The sequence below is a fragment of the Elgaria multicarinata genome, chromosome 11, assembly GCF_023053635.1.
Source record: "Elgaria multicarinata webbii isolate HBS135686 ecotype San Diego chromosome 11, rElgMul1.1.pri, whole genome shotgun sequence".
NCBI classification, from domain to species: Eukaryota; Metazoa; Chordata; class Lepidosauria; order Squamata; family Anguidae; genus Elgaria; species Elgaria multicarinata.
In genome coordinates this window covers 10,469,508-10,494,187 of record NC_086181.1, presented here as the reverse complement: position 1 = coordinate 10,494,187, position 24,680 = coordinate 10,469,508, and the positions used below count along the sequence as shown (strand labels likewise).

The window sequence follows — 24,680 nt, the reverse complement described above, 5'->3', positions numbered from 1 at the left end:
CTGTCCAATGACTTCAGGGCTGCCAAAGTTTTGCAAAACCCAAAGAGAGAGAGAGAAAGAGAGAGATTTATGCCCTTTTCACAGACCTTTAACTTCCCACCCCTTTTCCTCACTACTCCACTCATACGAATTGCGTTGCTAACTTAGACCAAAATTCCATCTATTATTATTATTATTATTATTATTATTATTATTATTATTATTATTTTATATAGCACCATCAGTGTACATGGTGCTGTACAGAGTAAAACAGTAAATAGCAAGACCCTGCCGCATAGGCTTACATTCTAATAAAATCATAATAAAACAATAAGGAGGGGAAGAGAATGCAAACAGGCACAGGGTAGGGTAAACAGGCACTGGGTAGGGTAAAACTAACAGTATAAAGTCAGAACAAAATCAAGTTTTAAAAGCTTTAGGAAAAAGAAAAGTTTTTAGCTGTCCAGCATCCTGTAAATAACAGTGAGCAACCATTAGGGTGCCCATATGAAAAGCAGGACCTGGTAAGCCTCATGCAGCTTAGGACTCAGGTACCTGTAGGAATGCCTGCTCCTGCATCAACTTGCCTGTGTATGGAAGAAGTCATCCTTTACTTGTAAATCATCCAACAAACCTTCATTATTGGGTGGTATGTACATAAATAAAATAAATAACACAACAATCGTAACTCCCAGGTCCATTGGCTCTGTGTGTGTGTGTGTGTGTGTTAGGACAGGGCAGAGGAACAATCCTACTGCCACACAAGAGCTCCAGCAGTGCATGGGCTCCATCCGCCCTGGTAGCGCAGCTGTAGGGTGCCCACATGGAAAGGAGGGCAGGGTTCCTGTGTCTTTAACACTTGCATAGAAAATGGAATTTCAGCAGGTGTCATTTGTATATATACAGCACCTGGTGAAGTTCACTCTTCACAACTGTTAAAGCTGCAGGAGCCTTGCCCTCTTGATCAGATACAAAAGAGGGCAGGGCTCCTGCAGCTTTAACTGTTGTGATGAACAGGGAATTTCACCAGGTGCTGCATGCATACAATGACACCTGCTGAAATTAAATAGAACTGTTAAAGATACAGGAGCCCTGTTCTCCTTTCCACATGGTGCTTGTAGAAAGCTACCATGAGTGGTGTTGCTGTTTTCAGTAGCAAGTATTAAGGCCCTGAAACAGGATTTTCTAGGGGAAGGGTGGAAGCGGCATTGGATCCACTGGATCCAAAGCTGTTTCTTTCCAGTGGGGTGGGGATTTAAAATGAAGCGATTTGCCAGTCTGAAAAGAGAGAGAGAGAGGTTTTAGCTGCTGCTGTGGTTCTGTGCATTTTTCTTAGGATTACATTTTTGGTGTTGTACTTTTTATTTTGTTGGATTTCATGTGAAATGCCCTGCAAGCATGTCTGAAGAGGAGCAAATCGATTTAATAAATAAATTAATTGTAATCCCTGTTAATTAGTGGGGGTGATGGGAATGTTTTTTGGATCATCCTCCCCACGCAACCAAATGCCTTAGCCCTTAGAACAGCTCCTGCTTGGTTTGAAGTTTCAGTGCTGGGTAACAGACGGGATAGAGTGTTCCATGCTTCGAAACTAGACTTACATTTCCAGGCACGGCTTTAAAGAAATTAATGGAAGATGAATGATTTATTTGTAGCCAAAAGAAACATGCAGAGCCCAGTTTGAGTGTCTGCAGACCCCCCCTCCTCTCCCACTTGGGACTCTGAACACACAGACACTGTGACTTCACCATCACGTCTTTCCCCCGTCCTCATCCCCCACCACTCCACCCGTGCCAAACCTCTGTTTTGTAATGTCTTGCGTGATGAAGAGATCTAAAGATCTCAAAAGCTTGCACGTTTTTAATGACCTTTCGGTTGGGCTAACACACTTTAAAAAACCCCAACACCGAACTTATAGTCAACATGGCTACCTCCCTGCCATAAATCTGTCGCCAAACCCAAGAGTCAATTTGTACTTTAACGTTTATGAATTGTTAATGTCAGTACATTTAAGCTGAATAAGAACACTGCTTTTTATGTTTGAAGCTTTTATCATGTATAATCAGGATCTTCCTTAAATAAATACACTTCCTTTAGTTACCCCCTATCCCCATTAAGCACCCTGCCGTGTTCATAATCACAGAAGCTAAAAGTGTGTGTGTGTCTACAGACATTCTGTTGGGCTGGAATAGTAACCTAGATCAAGCTAGAAGTACAAACATATTTGGTAATTGAACATACTTAACAATGGAAACTAAAATGCAGGCACTGAGATGGATGTAACATGCGCATCGCACAGTGCATAGTTAAACTACGGAATTCGCTACCACAAGATGTATTGATGACCACCAATTTGGATGGCTTTAAAAGGGGGTTAGACAAATTCCTGGAGGAGAAGGTTATCAATGGCTACTAGTCCTGACGGCTATATGCTACCAGCAGTATGCCTATTTAATCAGTTACTCAGGAACATGGGTGGGAGGCTGCTGTTGCACTCATGTCCTGCTGGTGGTTTTCCCATAAGGCAGCCTTCCTCAACCTGGGGCGCTCCAGATGTGTTGGACTACAACTCCCAGAATGCCCCAGCCAGCTCTGCTGGCTGGGGCATTCTGGGAGATGCAGTCCAACACATCTGGAGCGCCCCAGGTTGAGGAAGGCTGCCATAAGGCATCTGGTTGGCCGCTATGTGAACAGAATGCTGGACTACATGGACCCTTGCTCTGATCCATCATGGCTCTTCTTATGTTCCTTTTATTTCCTTTTACTTGATTTTGTCTTTTGCTCTTATGTTTATGATATACACTGTAAAAAGTGTTTGTTATTGAGCATGTAGGCAAATAGAAAGATTGATATGGCTATATACAAAATCTGTTTGAAAACAAAATCAGTTTTAAAAAAAGAAACCAAGGGGAAAATTGCTTCTATTGTAAAAGCAGATTTCATTCTTCAAATGGAAGCTGCTTAAAAATGGGCGGGGGGGGGGGGGAGAGATCTTAGGTGGGGTGAATTAAGGCTCCAGGTGGAGCAGTGTACTCCTAGCCACACTCTGGCTATAGCTACAGAGCTCAAAACTGAAATCTTTCACAGTTTGCTTGTAGGACTTTAGAGCTGAGCAGTATTGCTAAGGTAACTGTATCACCTGACAATCCCCAGACTGGGAAGTAGCTTGCTTCAGACAGGAACTTGTTTGGTTCTCTTGTGGGCGGGGAGGGGGGAAATGGCTTTGAGCTAGCAAGCTCAGGTTCGCTCTCAATTTACCTTAATTTAGAAGGCCAGCACTTGGAAAGTAAAACTACTCAGAACAAACAGCAAAGACAGGAGACTTGGCAGGTTTGCTTACAGAGTGCTCCTGTCTCAACAGGTGGAATTGACAGGTTTGCTGTATGGGAAGGTTGCACCATATTATGACCCTGCCAAGACAAATGGAACCACCTGATAGACCACCTCCTGCTCTGCGGTGTCAGGCAGGCCACAAAAACAGGTTTATTGAGCCATCGTATGTGGCTGGTTGGCTGCACTCAGCTTGGTGGATCTCAAGTTGCCTGTAGTATGATGTTTAGGAAGTCCAGCTGTGACTCTAAGGGTGAAAGCACACATTACCTAGCTACACCTCCCAGTTTTCTCTCTCTCCAGTGTAATCACATGGGCCCTGATCCAGATCAGGACCCTAGCATGGGGGGATGGGACTTTACTCATGCCCCCCCCCCGCTATGGGCCCAATCTGCATCAGGGGCTTTGTGCCTTCCATTTATATTGCAAAATAGTGATCCACAGGTGCAGGAGGTCCAAAGCACCCCCCGCCCCCGGTCACAAGCCACTGGGTGCTGCATAGTCTATGGGGTGTCATCCCCAAGTATTTTTTTTAAAGAAAAATTCACTGGTTTGACGCTATAGAGTGCTACAGGGGTTAAATTTATTTTGTTTGGTGCTCCATAGCAGCTATGGAATGGCAAAAGGGCAAAATTTAGCTTACAAACAAGCCAAATAGTTTGCTGGTATGAGCACCATTTTTTAAATAATAATAATAATAATAATAATAATAATAATAATAATAATAATAATAATAATGATGGGGGCAGCAGGGGCCACATGTTGCCCCCACCTGCTTCAATAGATTTATTTATTTATTTATTTATTTATTTATTTATTTATTTATTACACTTATATACCGCCCCCATAGCCAGAGCTCTCTGGGCGGTTTACAGAAATTCTAAAATTGAGATAAAAACAAGTATACATAATTTAAAATTTTTAAAACACAGAACATACACACATAAAGCATTAAAAACTGTTAAAAAAAATAAACATGTGGGTGATTAAGATGTGCTGCCATATGCCTGGGCAAAGAGGAAAGTCTTAACCTGGCGCCGGAAAGATAGCAGCGTTGGCGTCAGGCGAGCCTTGTCAGGGAGATCATTCCATAGTCTGGGGGCCACCACTGAAAAGGCCCTGTCCCTCATTGCCACACTCCAAGCCTCTCTCGGAGTAGGCACCCAGAGGAGGACTTTAGATGTTGAACGTAGTGACCAGGTATATTCAATAGATCACTACTTTACAATATAAATTGCAGATGTATGACCACCAATCCAGATTGGGCCTGTAGCATGGGGAGGGGAGGGCTAAAGGTGTCCATCACCGACCCACCCACAACACTAGGGTCCCCGTCTGGCTTGGGCCCACTGTCTGAATAATGGGAAACTGTATTCCAGGGCCCAGCTCAGATTTGTAGTTGAACAAGATTGAATACGCCAACAGAAATACAGTATATAACCTACAAATGCACTCTTTTCTTGTTTTTCCACAGCATGCTATGGAATTGTTCAGGTTCCCACTGGACCATGGTTCTGCCGAAAATGTGAATCCCAAGAAAGAGCCGCCAGGGTGGTGAGTATGAGCTGAAACCATGTCAAAAGAGATGTTCAATTAAAAAGGGTTTGAGAATTGTTCTTGGGGGTGGGAGGGGGATTTTAGTTAGAATATTCTGAAGAGTGCCGCTCCCATCCTTTGGGTTCTATACATTTTTTATAGATCCCTTCTCTTGTGCTTAAAGAACATATTGGTCAGGAAGCTAGACAAGAACTTTATTGTCACTCTTACAATAGAACAAAACAGCAACGGGAGAACTCTTTACTCCACCCAGACACAGCTAATTCTAGTGCCATCTATTGGCTAAACTAAATAATGACAATTTCTACACACCCACTTCCCCTGAAATTGGAAACCTCAGCTGGGGCCTTGAGGTTTGATGCTGGCTTCTACAAATTTGAAATATTTTCCACCAAACCATGACCAAAAGTCTCCCAATATCTGATAGGCTTCAAAACATTGTGCTTCCCCTCACCCCTCAAAAGAATAAGGATGTTGGTGTAGCTGGCCAAATCATGGTGCTTTGATTGATGGGGAAGGTGCCCAGCTGCAGGATTTTGGGGGCCCTCAGGTGTGGCACCTTCAGAGCACACACACACCCCAAAAAAACCTGGAAAATGCAGGACATATGCATGCTGTATTCTGATCGCCTTGGGTACTCTGGGCAAAGGTGGAAACGGTAGTACTGTTCAGGCAGTGGGCCCACTGCTGCGCTTGGGACCCTGGCAAATGCCCAACCTTATCACCCTCTGGAGCCAATCATGTGCAGGAACAATAAGGGTAGGATGGCCACTTGTGCTGGAGGAAATGCACGAAAGAGGACACAGATTTGCATTACATTTGCAAATGCTGTTTTGTATGGATAGATGCAATTTAAAGAGAACTGCAAGACACCTCACCATTGTGGGGGAAGACTGTGGGCAGGTGACTTGTGTGCCTTGCTCAGTTTGCTGTCCAAGTGCTCTCTGTTGATGGACAACTTCAAGACCCTTGTTCCCCCTTCTAATGGTTCTTTATCCTTAAACCTGACTTGGACCAGACAACCCTTCGAACAGAGGGCAACTTCAAAGAGAAGACTGTCCTCTATAAAGTAGGGTGCATAAAGTTGTCCAGGGGCTATTACACGCTGGCCCCAAGGACATGGTAGAACTCTCTGAGGCCCGCTGCAATGAATTTGCTAGGCACTTCCAAAATAAAATCTTTGGCATCCGCCAGGATTTAGATTCCAGTGTTATACTGGAGACTCCATTTTACTGAAGAAGGAATAAATGGGAAGGTGCCCTGTTGAGATTTTGATAGGCAAACCTATTTTGGAGAGGAGTGGTGAGGAACAGTATGTGCTTGTGCAGGACAGATTTATTTATTTATTTATTTATTTTATTACACTTATATACTCACCTGAGATTCTGTTTCTTCTGTTGTGGAGGTCTGTTTGCTTATTCTTCTGTTAACCTAAGTCAGACTTCTCCCAACCTGATTCCCCTCCAGATGTGTTGGAGTGCAGCTCCCATCATTGGCCGTGCTGGCTAGGGATGATGGGAGTTGCATTCCAATACAGCGGAAGGGCTCTAGGTTGGGATGGAGGGAATGGCCCAGGTGTTATTTTTCATCTTTTCAACCTGGAAATTATTTCTGTAACTGCTTTGGATTTATGTTTGAGTGAAAAGACAGTGGAGCTTGGAACCTTTTGTGTTCCATTTGGTAAGAACTTTGGTACAACAACCTTAGGGAAAAAGTCTTCAGTGGTGCAAATGAGCTCTGATTTGCATGTAAGTCTGTACTCACCCTTGGTACACACCCTCATATATCCTCATATAAACTGTCACTTTTCACATTCCAGTCTACCATATCAATACTTCCCCCTTTCTCTTATGCAGTCCTTTTTTTGTCATCTCAGTTATAGGCTCTTGTCCTTCCAAGCGTCTTTAGTTTTGGTCAGTTATTTCTGCGATGCCTTTCCAGCATCCCAGGTGCTTTTCCTGGTTCCCTGAGTGGTACAAAGTGTAAACCAATCCTTCCAGGTTCAAAACTCCTTTTAGGGTGAAGATAGCTGTCACCTTTTCAGTATGTTGGCTGTGATTTGAAAGCACCTTCACAGCCCAGAAAACTCATATACATTTGTATGCCTTTGAACAAACTTGGAAGAAGGGGGGGGGACCCTGGTTCTGCAGGTTTTCCATGTATGAAGAAGTGGGGAGTGGGCAGGTGTGGCAGGTACATTTTTATGCCCTTGAACAATGCCTATCACCAGTTCTGAATGACTCAAGTGGGTTTAAATTGCAAGGAGCTCTATCCTCTCCCAGTCATTGCTTCTCTGTATTTTTCATAGGAGAGCAATGGATTTTAAAACATGCATGCTGTTCACAACTGGCATATTCTGCACTTGGGTACCGGTACCCAAGTATTAAAAGTAGAATCAAGGTGCTTCCAGATGGACAGCGCTACCAGTCTGAAGACATTTTCTGTAGTAAGGAAAAAAGATGGTCAAAAAGTACGGGAGGGTTACAAACGGAAGATGATATCATTACGGGGTGTGTGTGAGGATAATACCTGCACTTTGGTCACGCTGGCTAGGGCTGATGGGAGCTGTAGTCCAAAACTTCTACAGGCACCAATTTATTTATTATTTTATTACACTTATATACTCACCTGAGATTCTGTTTCTTCTGTTGTGGAGGTCTGTTTGCTTATTCCTCCTTTAACCTAAATCAGACGTCTCCCAACCTGGTTCCCCTCCAGGTGTGTTGGAGTGCAGCTGCCATCATTGGCCATGCTGATTAGGGATGATGGGTTTTGAGGTGTAGCACTATTTCAAATTAAGCGCAAAACTCAGTTTGGAGCGAGGAGTCACTCTCCCAGCACCTGTTTTCCTGGCTGGAGCTGAACCATGTAATATATGAAGATGGCCGTGAATGCCTCTGAGCATAGGCAGAGTGTTGCTCACTCCTGAGTAACCACAGCTGGCTCCCAAATGCTTGAGATGAACTGCTTCCAGATGGGCCTGAGTCCCAGATGCTCCTGATTTTAGGAATTACACACTGATTCTCATTCCTTCCTTGCATTCCCAAAGCCCCTCAGGGGATGCTAGATGAAGGAAATTCTAAAGCTCTGTCTGCTTTGTGAAGGAATTGTCTGGCTGGCCCTTTGAGACGGACTGGCTGGAGGGCAATTCGTGGGAAAGGTGGGGATGAACATGTGAAGGCTTTAGCAGTTATGTTCGAGCAAGGGTATTAAAGTCTTCCAAAGGGTGGGTGGGCCGGCTGGCAGAGCTGTGTTTAACCCTTCCTGTTAATGATCAGAGCGTTGCTAATAGTGCAGTGGGAGAGGGCCCTTTGATCCAAAGGGGCTGGAGGGGCCTTTTCAAGTGCAAATTTCCTGATGTCAGGCCACCTGCCGCACAACCGACCCCTGCTCCTCTTCTTCTGTCTCTCCGAGTTTCAAGCAAACACATCCTTTGCAGGAGTAGGCCTGATGAATACCTAGACCTCAGTCCATCCCTCAACGTGCAGCCCACCAAAGCTCTCCCCTAAACATCTGCCTCTTCCTCCACCCCACCACCCCATATCACCCTTACCCTTTTCTCCACTTCTTGCAGCGGCTGGCGATATCACAGTCCAAACTAGCATGTGGTATTATGCATATATGCAATCTGAGATGGACACATTGCGACTTGGATCGGGCACAAAGGATACGGGACGGCAGCACCGGGTCAGCAGATCCAGGAGTGAATTTCCTGGATTAATTAAAGGGATCCCCCCTTTAATTAATGCTGATCCCCTTCGATAAAATTAACCCTTTTTAAACCTGAGGTCAAAATACTGAGGTTGGTACTCTGGAGCAGGAGGGAGGTATTTAGATTTGGGGGTGGGGGTCAGGGTAAGTACAGCTTCTGAAGAGGAAACATCATGATGCAAGTAGGGAATGGAGTCCACTTAAAAGCTGCAGTGAAGGCTTCTCTCTGAAGTCACAAGAAGCCCTGCTGGATCAGACCAGCATGCTGTTCCCACCATGGCCAAACGAATCCTTATGGGAAGCCCACGAGCAGGACATGAGGGCAACTGCTTGTGTTCCCAAGCAACTGGTATTGAAACGCAGACTGTTCTGAGACAGGAGATAATATAAAGCCATCATGACTAGTAGCCCTTGATAGCCCTATCCTGCATTAATTAATCTTATTTCCTTTTAAAGCCCTTGTTGTTGTTATTTAATTGAATTCTATACTGCTTACCATACCTAAAAAAAAATCTCTAAGCAGTTTACAAAATCAAAAAATTAAATGCATCGTAATAAATACAAATGTTCATCAGTTAAAATCTTTAAAACTAATAAATAGACTAACAAACTAACTGGGCAGCGCAACCATTTAGGGAACACTTGGATAAAGAGGTGGATCTTTAACTGGTATGTAAAACACGCCACAGTTGTCAACTCCTGAATAGCACGGGGTGGGGGGGGGGGGAAGTATTCCATAAGGTTGGTGCCACCACCTAGAAGGCCCCTGTCAGGGTTGCCACCAGATAGCAATCTGCAAGTTCCAGTACAGCCAGGAAGGTTTCTTCCAATGATCTCAGTGATCACACAGGTCTGTATCGGGGAAGGCTAGGTACCGGCTAACCTGGTTCCAAGGTATTCAGAGCTTTATATCCCAACACCTGTGGCCATCGCTACATCTTGTAGAAGTCTATCTAGAAATCCATCTAGTAGAAATCTATGCTATGTGAAGTACTTCCCTTTATCTGTTCTGGAGCTTCACCCACCTCAATGCATAGTACAGTTTATTTCCAGTCCAATGCCTCTTTCACATGTGTTCTGCCGTCAAGTCTGTTTTCTCCCATTTTTTGCACTACTCTGTAATTTTTGTAGGGGAATGCATTACTCTGCCATTATTATTTTAAATTCCTCTTTAAAATATTGTTTTTCTTAAAATAAGCATATTTATGCATGTTAAGCATTGATGCATGTTTAAAACAAAGAATTGTGTTAGAAAAGCTGGTGGACAACTGTTCTGATCTGCACATTAGTCCAAGAGGTGTGGATCAGGTCCGTTCCTCTCAGGAATCTGCCAAGATAATATTCATCAAGCACCTCTAGTGGCAGGGTGCAATATTCCATGTAATGTAGAGCTTCTCTGTTGAGGCAGCATTTGCTATAAAATAGGAGGACAGGAACTGGTGACTCTGTGTGCCAAATCTGGCCCATTGAAGATTGCTTCTCACCTACTCATCAGTTCGCAAGGGAAAAGGGAGGAGAACAGGAATCATGGCTTGTAGACTTGCCAGTAGTCCACTTTTGGCCTGTTCAGAAGACATCTTAAACCATGGCTTTAACCATGGTGGTTAAGCCAGAAAGCCGGGCTATGTTCAGAAGACACCTTAAACCATGGCTTTAACCATGGTGAATAAGTCTTTTTGCTGGTAAGATGGGTAGGGTTATGACCTTCCAGTAAAATTGGTTGTTATAGCAACTTTTTCCCCAGATGCTCCAAAACTCAGCTACCACCTGCAGAGATCAGCCTACAATCCAAACCACAGAGCGTCACACATCAAGACATTTTGTGGGCCTCTTCCCACCTGTGAGCTGCCAACTGGACATCTGTGCTCTTCAGTGAATTCTACCTTTTTTACAAGATAAAAATTATTTCTGGCCCATTCCATTTAGAGTAGCCCACACCCTTGATAAGGGCCTTAGAGTTAACAACAGCAGAGGCAACTTTCAGGAAAAGCCAAGCTGAAGGTTTTCTAAAAAATTATTCTGCTTGTTTTTGGATTATTTAGCTGTCTGGTTATGGATATTTTCCCAGCAATGCCTGCATTTTTCATCACATTGCCATGGCTTATAGCTGATGCAAGTAATACATACAAAGTGGATAAAGGGACAGAGCACCTCCAGTTTGAATTTTGCCTCTGCCCTGAACTCAACAGATGGACTTAGGCCTGTTGTGCTGTCTTTCAGCCTCAGTCCCTTGCCACTCCATCTGCAACCTATTGACCTACCTTACAGGGTTGTTGTAAAGATTAGGACTAGATAATGCATATGAAACACTTTAAAATCTTGAACGTGCTACACAAATATTAGTTTGCTATTATTATTTAGAAGTGCTAACTGTGGGCTTTTCACTTGAATTTTCAGAGGTGTGAGCTGTGTCCTCATAAAGATGGAGCACTGAAGCGGACTGATAATGGAGGTGAGATTCCCCTTCTTGAGTGGCATGACTTCCCTGGAATTCATACAGCAACCCAATGAGGGAGGATATTCCCTTCTGCTTGTGGGACTCTTTTTAGGCTTAGTTATTGTTGTTAATAACTATTTATTTATAAAGTGCCTAAACTTTTCTGGACATTGAACAAAGTTTTTTAAAACATCAACAGAGAAATTACATAAGGTTACTGTGCCTGAACAGTAACACTTCAGTCTGTAGATGGGACCTTGCATGAGAGAACGTTCTTCTGTACAAAACTAAGTAAATAATTCCCTGCACGTAGAAAAATAGATGTCAGGGAGAAAGTTTAGGCTAGGCTTCTCCCTGACATGCTGTCATCAGCTGTTTGTAGGGAATATTTCTCTTGGAAGTGGTAAACTTTTGTCTGGGCTATACCACTGCAAGAGCGGGCTAATCAAATTGAGTGCTTTCCCATACAAATTAGGAAAAGGATTCTACTTAGCCTTTACCTTGATATGTTTTGCTTTTTAAGTATATCTATTTTTTGGGTGTGGAAGAGCATTGAGTCAAGTGAGCTCCCAGCTTCAGTCTGAAGTGGTGCAGCCCATGTCTGAGCTGTACCACTTGTGTGAACTAGGCCTCAGTTTCCTACACATATGCAACTCTTACAGATTCTTCTTGATCTTTCTGCTACTTAATGGGTCCTTCTATACTTCTGATCAGCTGCTAGTAACACACTGTTTAAGCTGCCTTGGCCTTGTGTTGTTTGTTGAACCTTAACTACTGACAGGCTCCATAGAGATGTTAGTACCACAGCAAAGTTATACACAGCTGGTAAAGCTCCCAAAAAAGAGGCCTGCCACAGGGTTTCTCCTAGGCCAAGAGAAGAGAAGGAGGGCAGAGTCTAGAGCAGAGGTGCAGAAGCCTAACGGCCGAATTGCATTTCAGGGAAGCGTCAGGGTCACATTCCACTGATGAATGGGACCAAAGGCAAAAAGGGTGTGGGGGGGGAGAGAATTCCAAAATTTCAGCATATTTTAGCTTAAAGCTCTTTAGCTTAAAGCTCTTAAAGTTGCCAAGCCTTAGGAGAGAGGTGTTTCAACCTTTTAGAATGGGGGGGGGGGGGGGGGAAACCTGCACAAAAGCCAGGAAACCACCAAACAATTGGCAGTTGGGAGAAAGGGGACAGGGCCTGGGGAAGGATGTGTGCGGCCTTCTGGGATACCTCAGAGGGACACCTTTGGCCCCGAGGCCTGAAGCTTTGCACCCCTGGCCTGGAGACTTAAGGCTTGTGCTTCTGGGCAGAGTGGAGGGGATGGAAAGCAGGGGAGAGTGCACAGTTAATCCACATGACAGGACCTTGCAGGAAGAGTGAGATACAAACGTCACGAATGCATTCTCCCTGCTTGCATATGTGTCAAAAATCTTGAGTGCACCTTTGAATGACAGGAATGAATGTATTTGAGACACCACATTTTCCTTCTGGCTTAATATGCTGCTGCTGTTATACATTTGATTTAGTTTTTAGGAACAAACTCCTTTCCTCCGCTCCTGCCCCACATGGAATATCCAATTTCTGGTTTGGCAGTGCCAGGCGTCTGGTTCTCAGCAGCCTTGCAGGCCGCAGTCTTCTGTGTTTTTGGCTGTAATGCTCATGGAAAGCAGTCAGGGTGGGCTCCAGGTTATTGTAGGCCCCTGTGGGATGCAGGGGAGGGGCATCTCTGGGGACAAGGGCTGGGTACTTTCTCCCTTGATGTGGTGTCCAGTGAAGTGAGAGGCAGCAATCACTGCCTAGCCAAGTGAAAGCAACCGTGGGCTCTCTGTAGGGCTCTTAATGGGTATAGGCCTCAGCAACCACCGGCACCTGTCATGATGGGCAGCCAGTAGTGTCCACTTCTGAAAAGGTAGACTCTGGTTTTTAAAAATGGGATTACTCAATCCCTTGCGGTAAAATTGCTGCCTCTTCAACTCACCCTGAAAGTTTTTTTTAGGCTATAAAGGCTGTATTAGAACTATGGTCAAGCAAGAGAGGCTAAGGGAAATATGGCTATTGGAGTAGGGTGACCATATGAAAAGGAGGACAGGGCTCCTGTATCTTTTAACAGTTGCATAGAAAATGGAATTTCAGCAGGTGTTATTTGTATATATGGGGAACCTGGTGCAATTCACCCTTCATTACAACAGTTAAAGGTGCAGGAGCTATACTGGAGTGACCAGATTTAAAAGCGGGCAGGGCACCTGCAGCTTTAACTGTTGTGATGAAGAGGAAATTTCACCAGGTTCCCCGTATATACAAATGACACCTGCTGAAATTCCCTTTTCAATACAACTGTTAAAGATACAGGAGCCCTGTCCTCCTTTTCAAATGGTCACCCTATATTGGAGCTGTTAGGAGAGTGATGGACACAAGCCTTGTTTTTACTGAGGAGGTCCAGGCTACACCACTTGAGACAACAGGTGGGGGCTTACATGCAGTGCCGGCTCCAGGTCTTTGAGGGCTCTTGGGGCAAAGCGCCCTCAGTGGGGGCCCTCCCTCAGCAAGCCTGTCTTCTCACTACCACTGTCACCTGTTGCTCTTTCTCCTCATTGCTTACTTGACAGGCGGAGAGCCAGGGAGCAAGTAGGCCGTGGCCGCTACTGCTCCTCCTCCTCCCCACTCCTGTTGCCTGGGCCAGAGTGAGAGGTGGGATAACAAGCAGATTGGAATGGTGAAGAGGAGAAAGGAGTCCAGGGGGCTCCTGTGGTGGGGTGTGGCCCCTCGGCAGCTGCCCAACCATGCTTACCTTTGACGCTGGTCCTGTTTTTATGGCTGAATACTCATCCGTTAGAGTGGCCACTTACGCACCACCCCCAAAAAGGAAACATCACCAAAAAAACAAGGACAGAGATTTGCATAAAATGCACACATGCTAATTTGCAAAGATAGATATACATTTTTTTTTTTGTTGTTGTTGTTATTATTATTATTTAAATAGAAATACAATATGTCTTGCCATAGTGGGAAGACTGGGGCCAGGTAACCCCTGTGTGCCTGTTCAGTCTTCTGTCCAGGTGCAACTGCTGTTGGGCAAATTCAGGGCCCCAGCCGGCTCTCCCTTCGTATGATTCAGCATCTTAAAATCAGACCTGGGCTGGACAGCTCTCAAAATATAGGATGCCTTCAATTAGAAGGCTGCCCTCTGTAAAGTAGGACACATGACCACAATAACCTCCACACATATATATATATATATATATATATATATATATATATATATATATCCCAAATTCTCTACACATAGAGAACTAGCACATCAGGGAGAAGCCTTGGCTAGAAAAAAGTGTTTTAAAATAAAATAAAATAAATAACCCTTCTTCCGAACATCCCAGTTACTATATGGAGGGCATGTTCTTTGTCTGGAGGAGCACCCCACCTACAGTCTGAAGCATGCAGACTTATTACCTCAGTGAAAACCAGTGGAGGCTGGTGGCTCCGATGTCAGTGGGGTGGTGAAAGCTCTGGGATTCAGTCAGAACTCTAAAGGTGCTCTCCAAGTGGGGGGTTAATCTGTCCCAAGTTTCAGTCAGAACCAGTCAGAAATCTAAAGGAGCTTTACAGGTGTTTCGCACCTAGGATAGCTCGTTTAGAGTTCTGACTGGTTCTAACTGAAACCCAGAACAGGTTCACTGTCCCACTGTCATTGGAGCCACCAGTCTCTGCTGGTGAAAACAAGCTTGTCTCACCCATTGGTTACTAAATCCAGTTGCTGTTCATTCAGCTGATTCAACTCATTCTCTGTTTCTCCTCTCATTTTATTGTTATCCTTTGGTCCTTCGTCCAGGCTGGGCCCATGTCGTCTGCGCTCTGTACATCCCTGAGGTGCAGTTCGCTAATGTTCTCACCATGGAGCCAATCGTCCTCCAGTATGTGCCCCACGACCGGTTCAATAAGGTAAGAGAGACACACACACCCTAAGCCCTCGGCATCCTTGGTCCTGGATTCTCATGACCCAATCAACGACCCTATCCTGACTTCCCGTTCTCTTACACCAGGGGTGCAGAACCTTTTTCAGCCCATGGGCTGAATTCTGTTTTGGAGAAGCTCCTGAGGGCTGCTGTCTGGTGGTGGGCAGGGCTGAAGGTAAAACAGGGTGGAGCTAAAAAATTAAAATATCAGCATATTTGAGCTTAAAGTTCTTACTACCAGTAACTGAACAGAGCCATTTCGGTCTTTTAGAATGGGGGGAAGGGGACTGCACCAAAACTGGAAAACCACCAAATCATCCGTGGTTGAGGGAAAAGGGACAGGGCAATCTGGGACCCCCAGACGGCTGTCTTGGGGCCCTCAGAGGGCAAGATTTGGCCCCTGAGCCTAAGGCTCTGCACCCCTGTCTTAGGCTGCCCTAGGATGTGCTTTAGTTCTGAAATGGCAAGCTGATGGCAACCCCCAAATTGCTAGGTACGTGTGTTTTGACTCGCACAATGAGAACGCCACCATGTACAATACATAATACATACAATCCACATTGTACCTTTATTTTTGGGTTGCAGACTTGTTATATCTGTGAAGAGCAGGGCAGGGAGAGCAAAGCGGCCTCTGGAGCCTGCATGACTTGCAACCGTCACGGCTGTCGGCAAGCCTTCCACGTCACCTGGTGAGTCCATCGTTGTGTCTGCTTAACACAGTCCAAACCCTGTCTCCAAACACACCCGTTTGTCACATCACTCATAGGAGTTTGGGTCCCTAATCATGGGATAAGGACAGTCTGCATGAATGAGGAACCATGCGGAGCATTACAGATTGTCTTGTCGCTTCCTCCTGGAAGATAGAATCTTTGCGGTTGCCTTCCTTCCTGCCTTATTTTCAGCTGAAGAGGGACACTTCTCCCCTGGCAACCATGATTTCCCCAGCTGCAAACACGAATTGGAATTCCTGGTTGGAGAAAGCAGCTATGAAAGGGGAGCTCAGGGAAGAGCTGGAAGGCAGAGGAAGGATTTAGCTTGTCTCCCCTGCCTGCCAGTTCACTGCTACAAGTAGCACCCTGCCTTTGCTGCCTTTCAGATATATTGCAACGATGCAGATTCTTTTGTCAAACATCTACTTTTCTGTCGGCAGAGGAGTAGCGCAGACAGCAAGGGTTTAATTCTTTTTCTGGTACAAGGCAGGGAAGGACATAAACTGTATGTCCTTTTCCTAGAGACCTTCCAGTCTTTGGTTCCGCCTTCTAGAAAAGAGCAGGATAGCTCTGCCTTTAGGGTGGCCGTAGGCCTGTCAAAAAGATCCTTGGGCCAGGGATAGAGAATGATGTTGTTGGACTACAACTCCCAGTATCCCTCACCATTGGCTAGGGCTGATGGGAGTTGCAGTCTAACAACAAGAGGAGAGCCACACCTTCTCCACCCCTGCCTTATCAGAAAGAACCTTTATTTCTTTTCCTATCCTCTGCCATGTTCTTGGACAGAGACTCAAGAGGGACTGACTAAAAAAGAGAGAGAGGAAAAGAAAATACTGCTTTTAGAGCTGGCACCCAACCCTCTGTGGACCCCCAATCCTTATTTATGAATGGGTGTATTATTATTTACGAATGGGTGTATTTATTATTTTTATTTAGCTGTTGGCTATGTATGCATTTCAGGACTGATGGGTCTGACATCATCATGCTGGGCTGCGGGTTGGAATAGGTTATCTCTCTTGGCTATATGACGTGTATGTGTTTGTGTATTCATACAGACACACACACACACACATATATTCTGAAATGCTGATGATAGATTAAGCAAGGTAGAGGAATAGACTTGCACGTGCGCTGGGGAGAGAGGAACCTGGCTTTGTCTGGCCCTTTTGACACAGTCTGTTGTGACCAGGGTTGCATTCACATTCATACGTTTCCATATTTCAGTGCTCAGATGGCTGGGCTCTTGTGTGAAGAAGAAGTCTTAGAAGTCGACAACGTGAAATACTGTGGCTACTGCAAGTACCACTTCAATAAAATGGTGAGTTGCCAGCCTCTTGTTACCATCAAAAGTGCAGATCGGGTGCTTGGATTTAATATATATATAGATTTGTGTGTGTCTGTGTGTGTTAATATTTGAATTACATATCAGATTCAAGGGTGGAGAGGGACCATGCTTCTGTAGTAAAGTGAGCGCTTTGGATATAAACAGACCTGGTATCTAGCGGGGGCGGGGGGAGATTAATCGGGTAGTGGGGCTGGGAATAACTCCTCTATGCTGCTATAGATTGAATGGTTTTAGATGGGAAAGCCACTGCCAGAGTAGACACAAATGGACTAGGTAGAACGTAGGAAACTGGCTTACACCGTGCCAAAGCAAGAAGAGAAGGTGTTGTCCTTTACAAAATATACAATTATCCAAATACACAGGGTTAAGGAAAAAGACTGTTTCAGCAAAGTTTTAACACATACAAACAATTCAACAAGTGTATCAAACTTTTAAAGTGCAATAGCATCTGCTGTATACATCTGATAGCATCAGTGTTATACAAAAATACCAAAAACAAAGAATTAAAAAGCAGGTCAAACGCGTTTCGACACCAGGGTGTCTTCTTCAGTGACCCCTGCAGGAATTCAAACATACAGAAACACTTATTTAGGATACTATACTGAGGGTGAAGAGTATAGCAGAAAGAATGTGTAACCCAAATTGAGCCCAATATTTAAATGTATTGCATAGTGCCTTGACCTACCAGACTTCACAGAGCTCCTGTAAAATCTGGGGCCTGATGTATACAAAACATGTGCTCTAGTTTGGAGAATGATGGACCACTGATCTGACTTAATCTGAGACAGCTGTGCTGCCCACACCGGTCCTGCTCACAGCAAAGATGTTCTCCTATCTGAGCAGCCCTACCTGATTTCCCTCATCACATCTAGAGGACAGGGAGATATGCCTATGGAAGGGGGACAGTTCAGTTCCTCTCACCCATACACCCCTTTTGCGGTGCATGTGTGTGTGTCCATCCCCTGCTTTATACTTGAACGTGGTAGAAATGCAAGTACAAATCAAGGCTACCCCCAACAGGTGTAGTTTGGCCCTAAAGCAGAGTGAAGCACAAGTCAAGGGAACTGCCTCCAATCTACTCAAGTCTGGAGCAGTGATGTAGTGGATCCAGGGCTTACTGGGACATAGTCCTGGGCACTTTTTTATTAGCAGGGTCACTAACATCATCTCCCACCTCCGTCCACCTACCCACTCACACTTCCCTGTTCCTTCTGAGCTTAGCTGCAATCCTCACAGTTGTTGGGGGAAATTAACTTTCCACCAACAATCTATTGTTCCCTGTTGTAATGCAAAGTATTTGGGGGGTGGCTTGGACTAGAGTGGGGAATTAAGACCCATTGGCTTTACAAAAAGCAGCTCCTGGTGGAGATGAGAACTGTTAGAACAGGTTTGTTGATATCAACACAGTTGCCTGCAGTTTTTGGCTCTCCTTGGAGATGTAGGTGTTGGGATGTCATGGTGAGTGTCTGCACATCAAAATTTACCATTACACCACTGTTCTGGAGGGAGCCCAAAATGCTGGTTGTGAATGAACTACTGGTTTTTAAAGGCCCAACCTAAACAAACAACTCACAATCCATTCCTCAATTGTTACTACTTCAGGCTGCAGCTGGAGAACTATAGGTCTGAATGTGCCACTCCACACAAATCCCTAGATGTAGGAATCCAGCATGTCACGAGGAAAGCTAGGCCACATCTCTTACCCCTCACATCTTGTAGTGTTCTAAAGGTGGTCACAGTGGGTTCTTCATCTTGTGGAGTGAACCCAGCATTGCAGTAGTATACAGACGTACATACCACTAGGCTGAGTGCTTGGATCGTTGAGTTCATTCCCATGTCAAAGTGGTGTGTCGACCTTTAATTTTTCCTCTTGATTTATGCATCAACCCAGTGATACCTTCCTGGGGTTTTTTTCAGATCTTTTTTTTAAGTGGTACATACATGTTTACACATTTAAGTATTTGATAGCAAAGTGACACCCACCCAGCCTACAGGAAAGGCTGGGATGACTTTGGTTCCCTGGGTGTCCCACAAGGAAGGCGGGTGAGAGCAGAATCCAAGGCAAGCTATCTGGAAGTCATGGGTGGTTATCACTGCTGTCACCTACAATGAGTAATAACACCACTCCCCTCCCCAAAGTCAAACCAGAAAGCTCCACGCCCTGCTTTTTGTTACGCCTGATTGTGTACACTGCATTGTTGATCCCTTGAAACAAAGTTTGGCCATTCCTAATCTGAGAGAGGAAGAGGGGTTTTTCCCTTGGTAGTTGGCAGGAAGCAGCAGCACAATTGCATTATTATCTTGTTCATTGTTAATATTAATAAACGTTTATATAGCAGTGAGCAAATTTGCCTTTGCAATCTCTTATCTTGTTTGACTATGACTGGCCAGTGGGGCAGGTAAGCAAGAACACTCCCAGGGCATAACTGGAGCCTGGGCCCAGCCTCAGTGCATTACGTTGACATGCCATGGTGACGATGGAAACAGAGGAGGGATAGCAAAGGGGAGAATGGCCCTGAATTTGTGTGGAGTGGCCCTTGCCAGGGTCCTGTCTTGACGACGGTGCACTGGCGCCTCAAGCCCCCAGAACCCTGCGTTTCATGCCTGCGGGGTTGCACCATGTCACCCCCATGCGAAGGAGTGAGCATAGGGTTTATATGGATCATCAAGGAGAGTCGCCGCCACTGCCACCAGTCCTTTCCTGGCTTTTCCCCCCTTACCTCACAGAGATTGAGTCCAAGGGAATGAAGAACTTTCCCTCCAGCAAAAGGGATACTCTTCTCTCCATGCTGGAGGCAGCGCAGGGGTGTTTCGGCAGCCGTTCAGCTCACTGGCCCATTTCCTTGCCACTGCCCGGGTGGACAGTGACCAATCAGGGGTCGCCATTCACTCGGCCACGCCTCCGCCTCACTCCAGAGCAGCAATAGACATCAGATGCGTCATTCTCACCTCGTTCCGGAGAAGAAAGTCAGGACAAGTCCCCGGGATGGTTCTGCAGAGGCTGCTGCATGTAAGCGCCACAGCACCACCACGGGGCTTTCCCCACATAGAGACATCCCCCAGGAGTTAAGGCAAGGGCTTCTGTGTTAGCAGGTTAACGGAACAGGTCTTTGGCCAAGGCCAGCCTGAGACAGTTCGGTGCCTGAGGTAGGAAATCTCAATGGTTCCCATCCCCCCCCAGTCCAGTCCAGCAGGAAGTTCTCCAGCACATACCACCTGGAAAGGAAAAGAAACTAGGGATGAGCTTTTCCATGCTCCCGTGTAGCTTCCATTCATTTCAGTGAGGCGTGTGCAGGAGAATCGCTAGCACATCACATCTCAGATATCTGATCTGTCAGTTTCTCATTCTGCTACCCAAAATCTGCCACTTCTGGTGGCCACCACATTTTAGTAGGCTCACCTTTGATTCCTAGTTTTAGACCTGTACTGAGGACCAAATTAGACATGATGTAATTAGAAAGCCATTTTTAAGATAATAATATTAGTAGCCCCAGGCAGTTGCTGTGAAGATTGAGACATAGGAATGGCAGACTTGGAGAAGTTGATTACCATGTAAATTGTACTTCCAACTAGGGATGTTAGAGCCATTCACAAAGGCTTTAAACGAGTTCGAACTTCTATGAATACAGCCTGCAGGTTCTGTGCCAGACTGGATTTTTTCCGAGCCATGTGGATTCTGTGGACTTACAGACGAGTTATTTACTTTTGTATTTGCACTAATGTGCACTTATGCTAATAGGCACTTGCACTAATGCACAAGTGGAAAAAATGGTCATACAAACCTAAAAAATATCTGATTCCATCAATAAGTGGATGATAGAACAAAAGACCTGACAATCCACGAAACGCAGATGGGATAGATGTAACAAAAAATGTACATCCCTACTTCCAACCAAGATGCTATTAATGCCACCAGAGAGAAAAAACAGGAACGGCATCAGGAGCTGGTAGCAGTTTCAGCGCTTGGGGAAATGGCGTAGGAGCAACGGGTTAAAAACACCCTCTCCTAGAGCACTTCTTCTCTGATCCTCAAAGCTGGGGCTACTAATTAGTTTGAAAGCAATAACAACAACTAGAGAGATCCTAGTCACAATATCTCCTGTCCTGTATCATATTTAGTTTGGCCTTCAGACTAATAAATAGAGAAGGTGACAGGCCAGAACTCAATCCAATGAAGTGTTTGGGCTGAGCAGGGAAGAAGAATCCTAGAGAATTTCAAAGCTTGCACATTTTTGTAGTATTTTGATTGGTCCTAATAAAGGCATTGACCAGGGGGCTGTCTTCACGGGGTTTTCCTGCAGCGTGGGTGCATTGTGACGTCATTTGCAGCACATGACGTCATGGCCAGCGCCCTCCCAACCAGCCACTTCTGCCTGGAAAAGCTGCAGTATTATAGAGTCCCTTTACTCTGTTCTTTTTATTTAAAGTGGTTCCCAGGCACTTGCCCTGCAATGTTCCCACGTGCCTCTGCATTAAATCCTGGGCATGCCTGCAACCTGGCTGTGACGTGGGCTTCCTCTTCCCCCATTCACTCCTTTTCTTCGTGAGAGATGTCTATGTGCTTCCTTATCACTGCATTACTTCAGTTCTGTGATGTATTGTTAACTCCGTAATTGTGCAGCTCCAGAGTTGCAAACAGGGAGCTGCTTTGATTCACTTGTCTAACGTGATGTTAGCCCTGAAGCTACGCAGCTCCAGAGTTGGGAGCTGTGTTAATTCACTTCTCTGATGTAGCATTAGGGCTGGTGCAATATTTTTTGGAGTTGGGTTTATTTGTGACGATGGGGTGTTCACATGGGGAGAGCCAGTATTGTGGGTTAGTTACCCCCCATTCCTATTCATTAAACTGTAGTGGCAGGGGAGCCTGGAGAAGGGAACGTAACAAACCTCTCTCCTTGATAATGTTGGTTGTACTCCCCACCATTCCACCTGGAAACAGGATTTTTTCCATCACTGAAAGGCCAGGTTTTAGGGACAGCTGGCTCCACCATGTAACACTGGCAAAGCAGAGCTGATTTCAGCATACTGCAGAAAATAACAACAATGCACGCTCCTCCCATGCTTGTGAAGATGGGATCCAACTGTGGATTTTGGATTTCCAACACAGATAAGATGAGGACGTTTTTCTAAACCATGAAGCCAAGATCCTATGGGAGGAAGCTCATCCTATTTGCATTTATTTTTTTCTTCTGTTCCTTTCCTATCCTTGTCCATCACTCCCTTCCTCCTTCCCCGCAACTTCTCACTTGCCTCTAGAAGACATCACGCCATTCCGGAGGTGGTTCTTTCATTACGGGAAGGAGGAGCCGGTCAACTTCACCAGCTCAAGAGAAGCATGTGTCTCACCATGAGAAACCAAAGAAGGTAACAACAACAAAAATGGTTGTATGATCTGGGGTGAGAGTGAAGGGTCATAGCTCTTAATTTATATAGTGTATGTTTTATTGTTTAGCCTTTCTGATACCAAACCAGAGCAGGTCAAATAGACAGTCATAACCAGTGCCCATGTATTCTGCAAATTTTTGTTCTCACATGCCAAAATTAATATTGGCCACAAAATTTAGCATCTGGAAAATTATCAGTGTGAAGGAAGGCTGAGGTCCACCCAGCGTCCCTGCAAGGTAGGCCCTGGACCAAATGTCCTGATTCCCAGGCATCCTCCTCCCTAGCCTCAACCTTAGTCAGGGAGAGTCAGCCCTTTGGAAAATGAAACCACACGCACACACTTTAAGGACCAAAGCAGGTTTATTTACACAAACTAAAATCTAACTTGTAAGGCTCTGGTCTGGCAGCAAAAGCTGAAGGGAAAGGAAAGACGGGGAGGAAGGAGGAAGGGGGAGAAAGAGGTGAAGTGTTGAGGGAAGGTTAGCAGCAAGCAATCACACCATAAAACCATTAACCCCGTTCCAAAACCTGCCGCAGCAGCAGCTAGTCTCCCCTAAAGTATCCAGACACTTCAAACATAAAAAAACTATCTGAACGCGAGCAGCAACCCAGCTTGTAATGGATCTTCCACCTTGTATACTGTAGCATTCAGGAAGATGAAAAAGCCCCTGGCTACTTGCTTCTTTATCCCCATGCCAGTCGACAGGCCCCGTGACCTGTCTCCACCAATCCTATGCCCCACTCGGTCCTCTGGCGCCCCCTCCACAAGGACGTTCCTTCCCACCGCTGAAACAAATCAACATCCCAATTCACCCGACCTTGGTTAGGCTGATAAACCCACAGGTGCTGTGGTAGGAGGAGGGAGTGCTGAACACAGCCAATTACCCAGCCATGAGATCAACCTTGAGAGATACTCTCCAAACTCACTCCCTCTGGCCCAGAGGCCTGGGCCAAGTGAAACAGTTAAACACAATTATCCAAACAAGACTTAGATGAACCAGACCTCAGCCATTTTGGACTGTCCTTCACAATCAGCTTTTTGCTGGAGCGCACAGGTATTTCTGGGTGACAACAAACATGATGTTTTAACTATACCGTACTGCTGATATGCTATACTATTGCTTTTCTAGCACTAACAATGTTCATTGGTGATTGCACGTGATATAGTCTTTTGCAAAGAGACCAGTCCTTCGGAAGGGCAGCTCTCTCCACCTTCAGTGGCACTGCCCCCCTTTTCTGCTACTGCTACTGCTCCTGTTTCCAAGAAGGAGGAGGGTTTTTTCTTCAAACAGCCATGTATGTGCATCATTGTTTGTATATCTGTATAATAAACACACACTCACAAACTGTGAGGCAGCCTCCCTGGAACCACCAGTATTTGGCTGCTATGGATGGAGAATTCCAACTCCCAGGTGTAGCTCTGCAACACCTGGAAGCCTGAGCAAGAAATGGAGCAATGAGCAGAAGGGTGGGCCTACTAGAGGCTCTAAGAGGTCTGGAAGGGAGGCCAAATGGAAACCACCCTGTAGGTTAAGTAGAGGTGGCCAGCTGGTCTCTACAGGCTGAAATAGCCTAGCACCTAGAAGGAATCAGATGGCACTCTTTCCTCTGTGGTCCAAGGTGTAGACCCTTGGTGTGAGACCATGGTAAAAGAACATCAGAGTTTGAGGGAGATGGGGACTATACTAAGTGAATCCTCTTATAGTCACCTTCAGGTTGGGACAACAGTGATCCAACTTGGCACCCAAGGTTCATATGTAACCTGCACTGTGTAAAAATAAAGCAGCAGCAAGTAAATTCTAGGTGTCTGTGCTTTTTTTTTTTTATGATGATGATGATGATGGTGAGACTGGGCCCTTTTGATGTGGAGCTGCCTCTACATTGCCCTGATAGCACAAAAGCATAAATGAAATGCACATGGTTCCCTTCCCAGGACACCTTTCTAGCTAGGAGAAGCCCAGTGAAACTGTCAAGATTGTCAGTTTCATTGGAGTTCTCTAACTCCCTGCAGAAGTGTGGGGAAGCCTCACCACTGTTTGTCTGCCTCCCACCTGCCACCACCGCCCCATCTCTCTCTCTCTCTCTCTCTCTCTCTCTCTCTCTCTCTCTCTCTCTCTCACACACACACACACACACACACACACACACACACACACACACACAGTGAAATTGAGAAGTCAAGTGTTTAGACAAATCCAGTGAAACTAACAAAATTTCACCATTTAACTGGGCTTCTCCTGGCTAGAAAGGTCCAGTGGAGGAAGCCTTGTCAGTTTCATCAAAGCTTGTT

The 24,680-nt window shown here is 45.4% G+C and overlaps 1 protein-coding gene across 3 annotated transcripts in view; it reads left to right on the top strand.

Annotated features, from left to right (window-relative positions):
- The window catches only part of MLLT6 (MLLT6, PHD finger containing), a 119,470-nt gene that overhangs the window by 19,395 nt on the left and 75,395 nt on the right, over nucleotides 1-24,680 (top strand). For 2 of the 3 annotated variants that reach the window (XM_063138510.1, XM_063138508.1), the window contains exons 2-7: nucleotides 4,784-4,863; nucleotides 10,975-11,029; nucleotides 14,827-14,936; nucleotides 15,536-15,639; nucleotides 16,885-16,978; nucleotides 22,262-22,369. In XM_063138510.1, the coding sequence (XP_062994580.1) occupies nucleotides 4,784-4,863; nucleotides 10,975-11,029; nucleotides 14,827-14,936; nucleotides 15,536-15,639; nucleotides 16,885-16,978; nucleotides 22,262-22,369 (551 nt within the window). The remainder of the gene's footprint in view (nucleotides 1-4,783; nucleotides 4,864-10,974; nucleotides 11,030-14,826; nucleotides 14,937-15,535; nucleotides 15,640-16,884; nucleotides 16,979-22,261; nucleotides 22,370-24,680) is intronic. The other variant, XM_063138509.1, reaches the window with a different exon arrangement.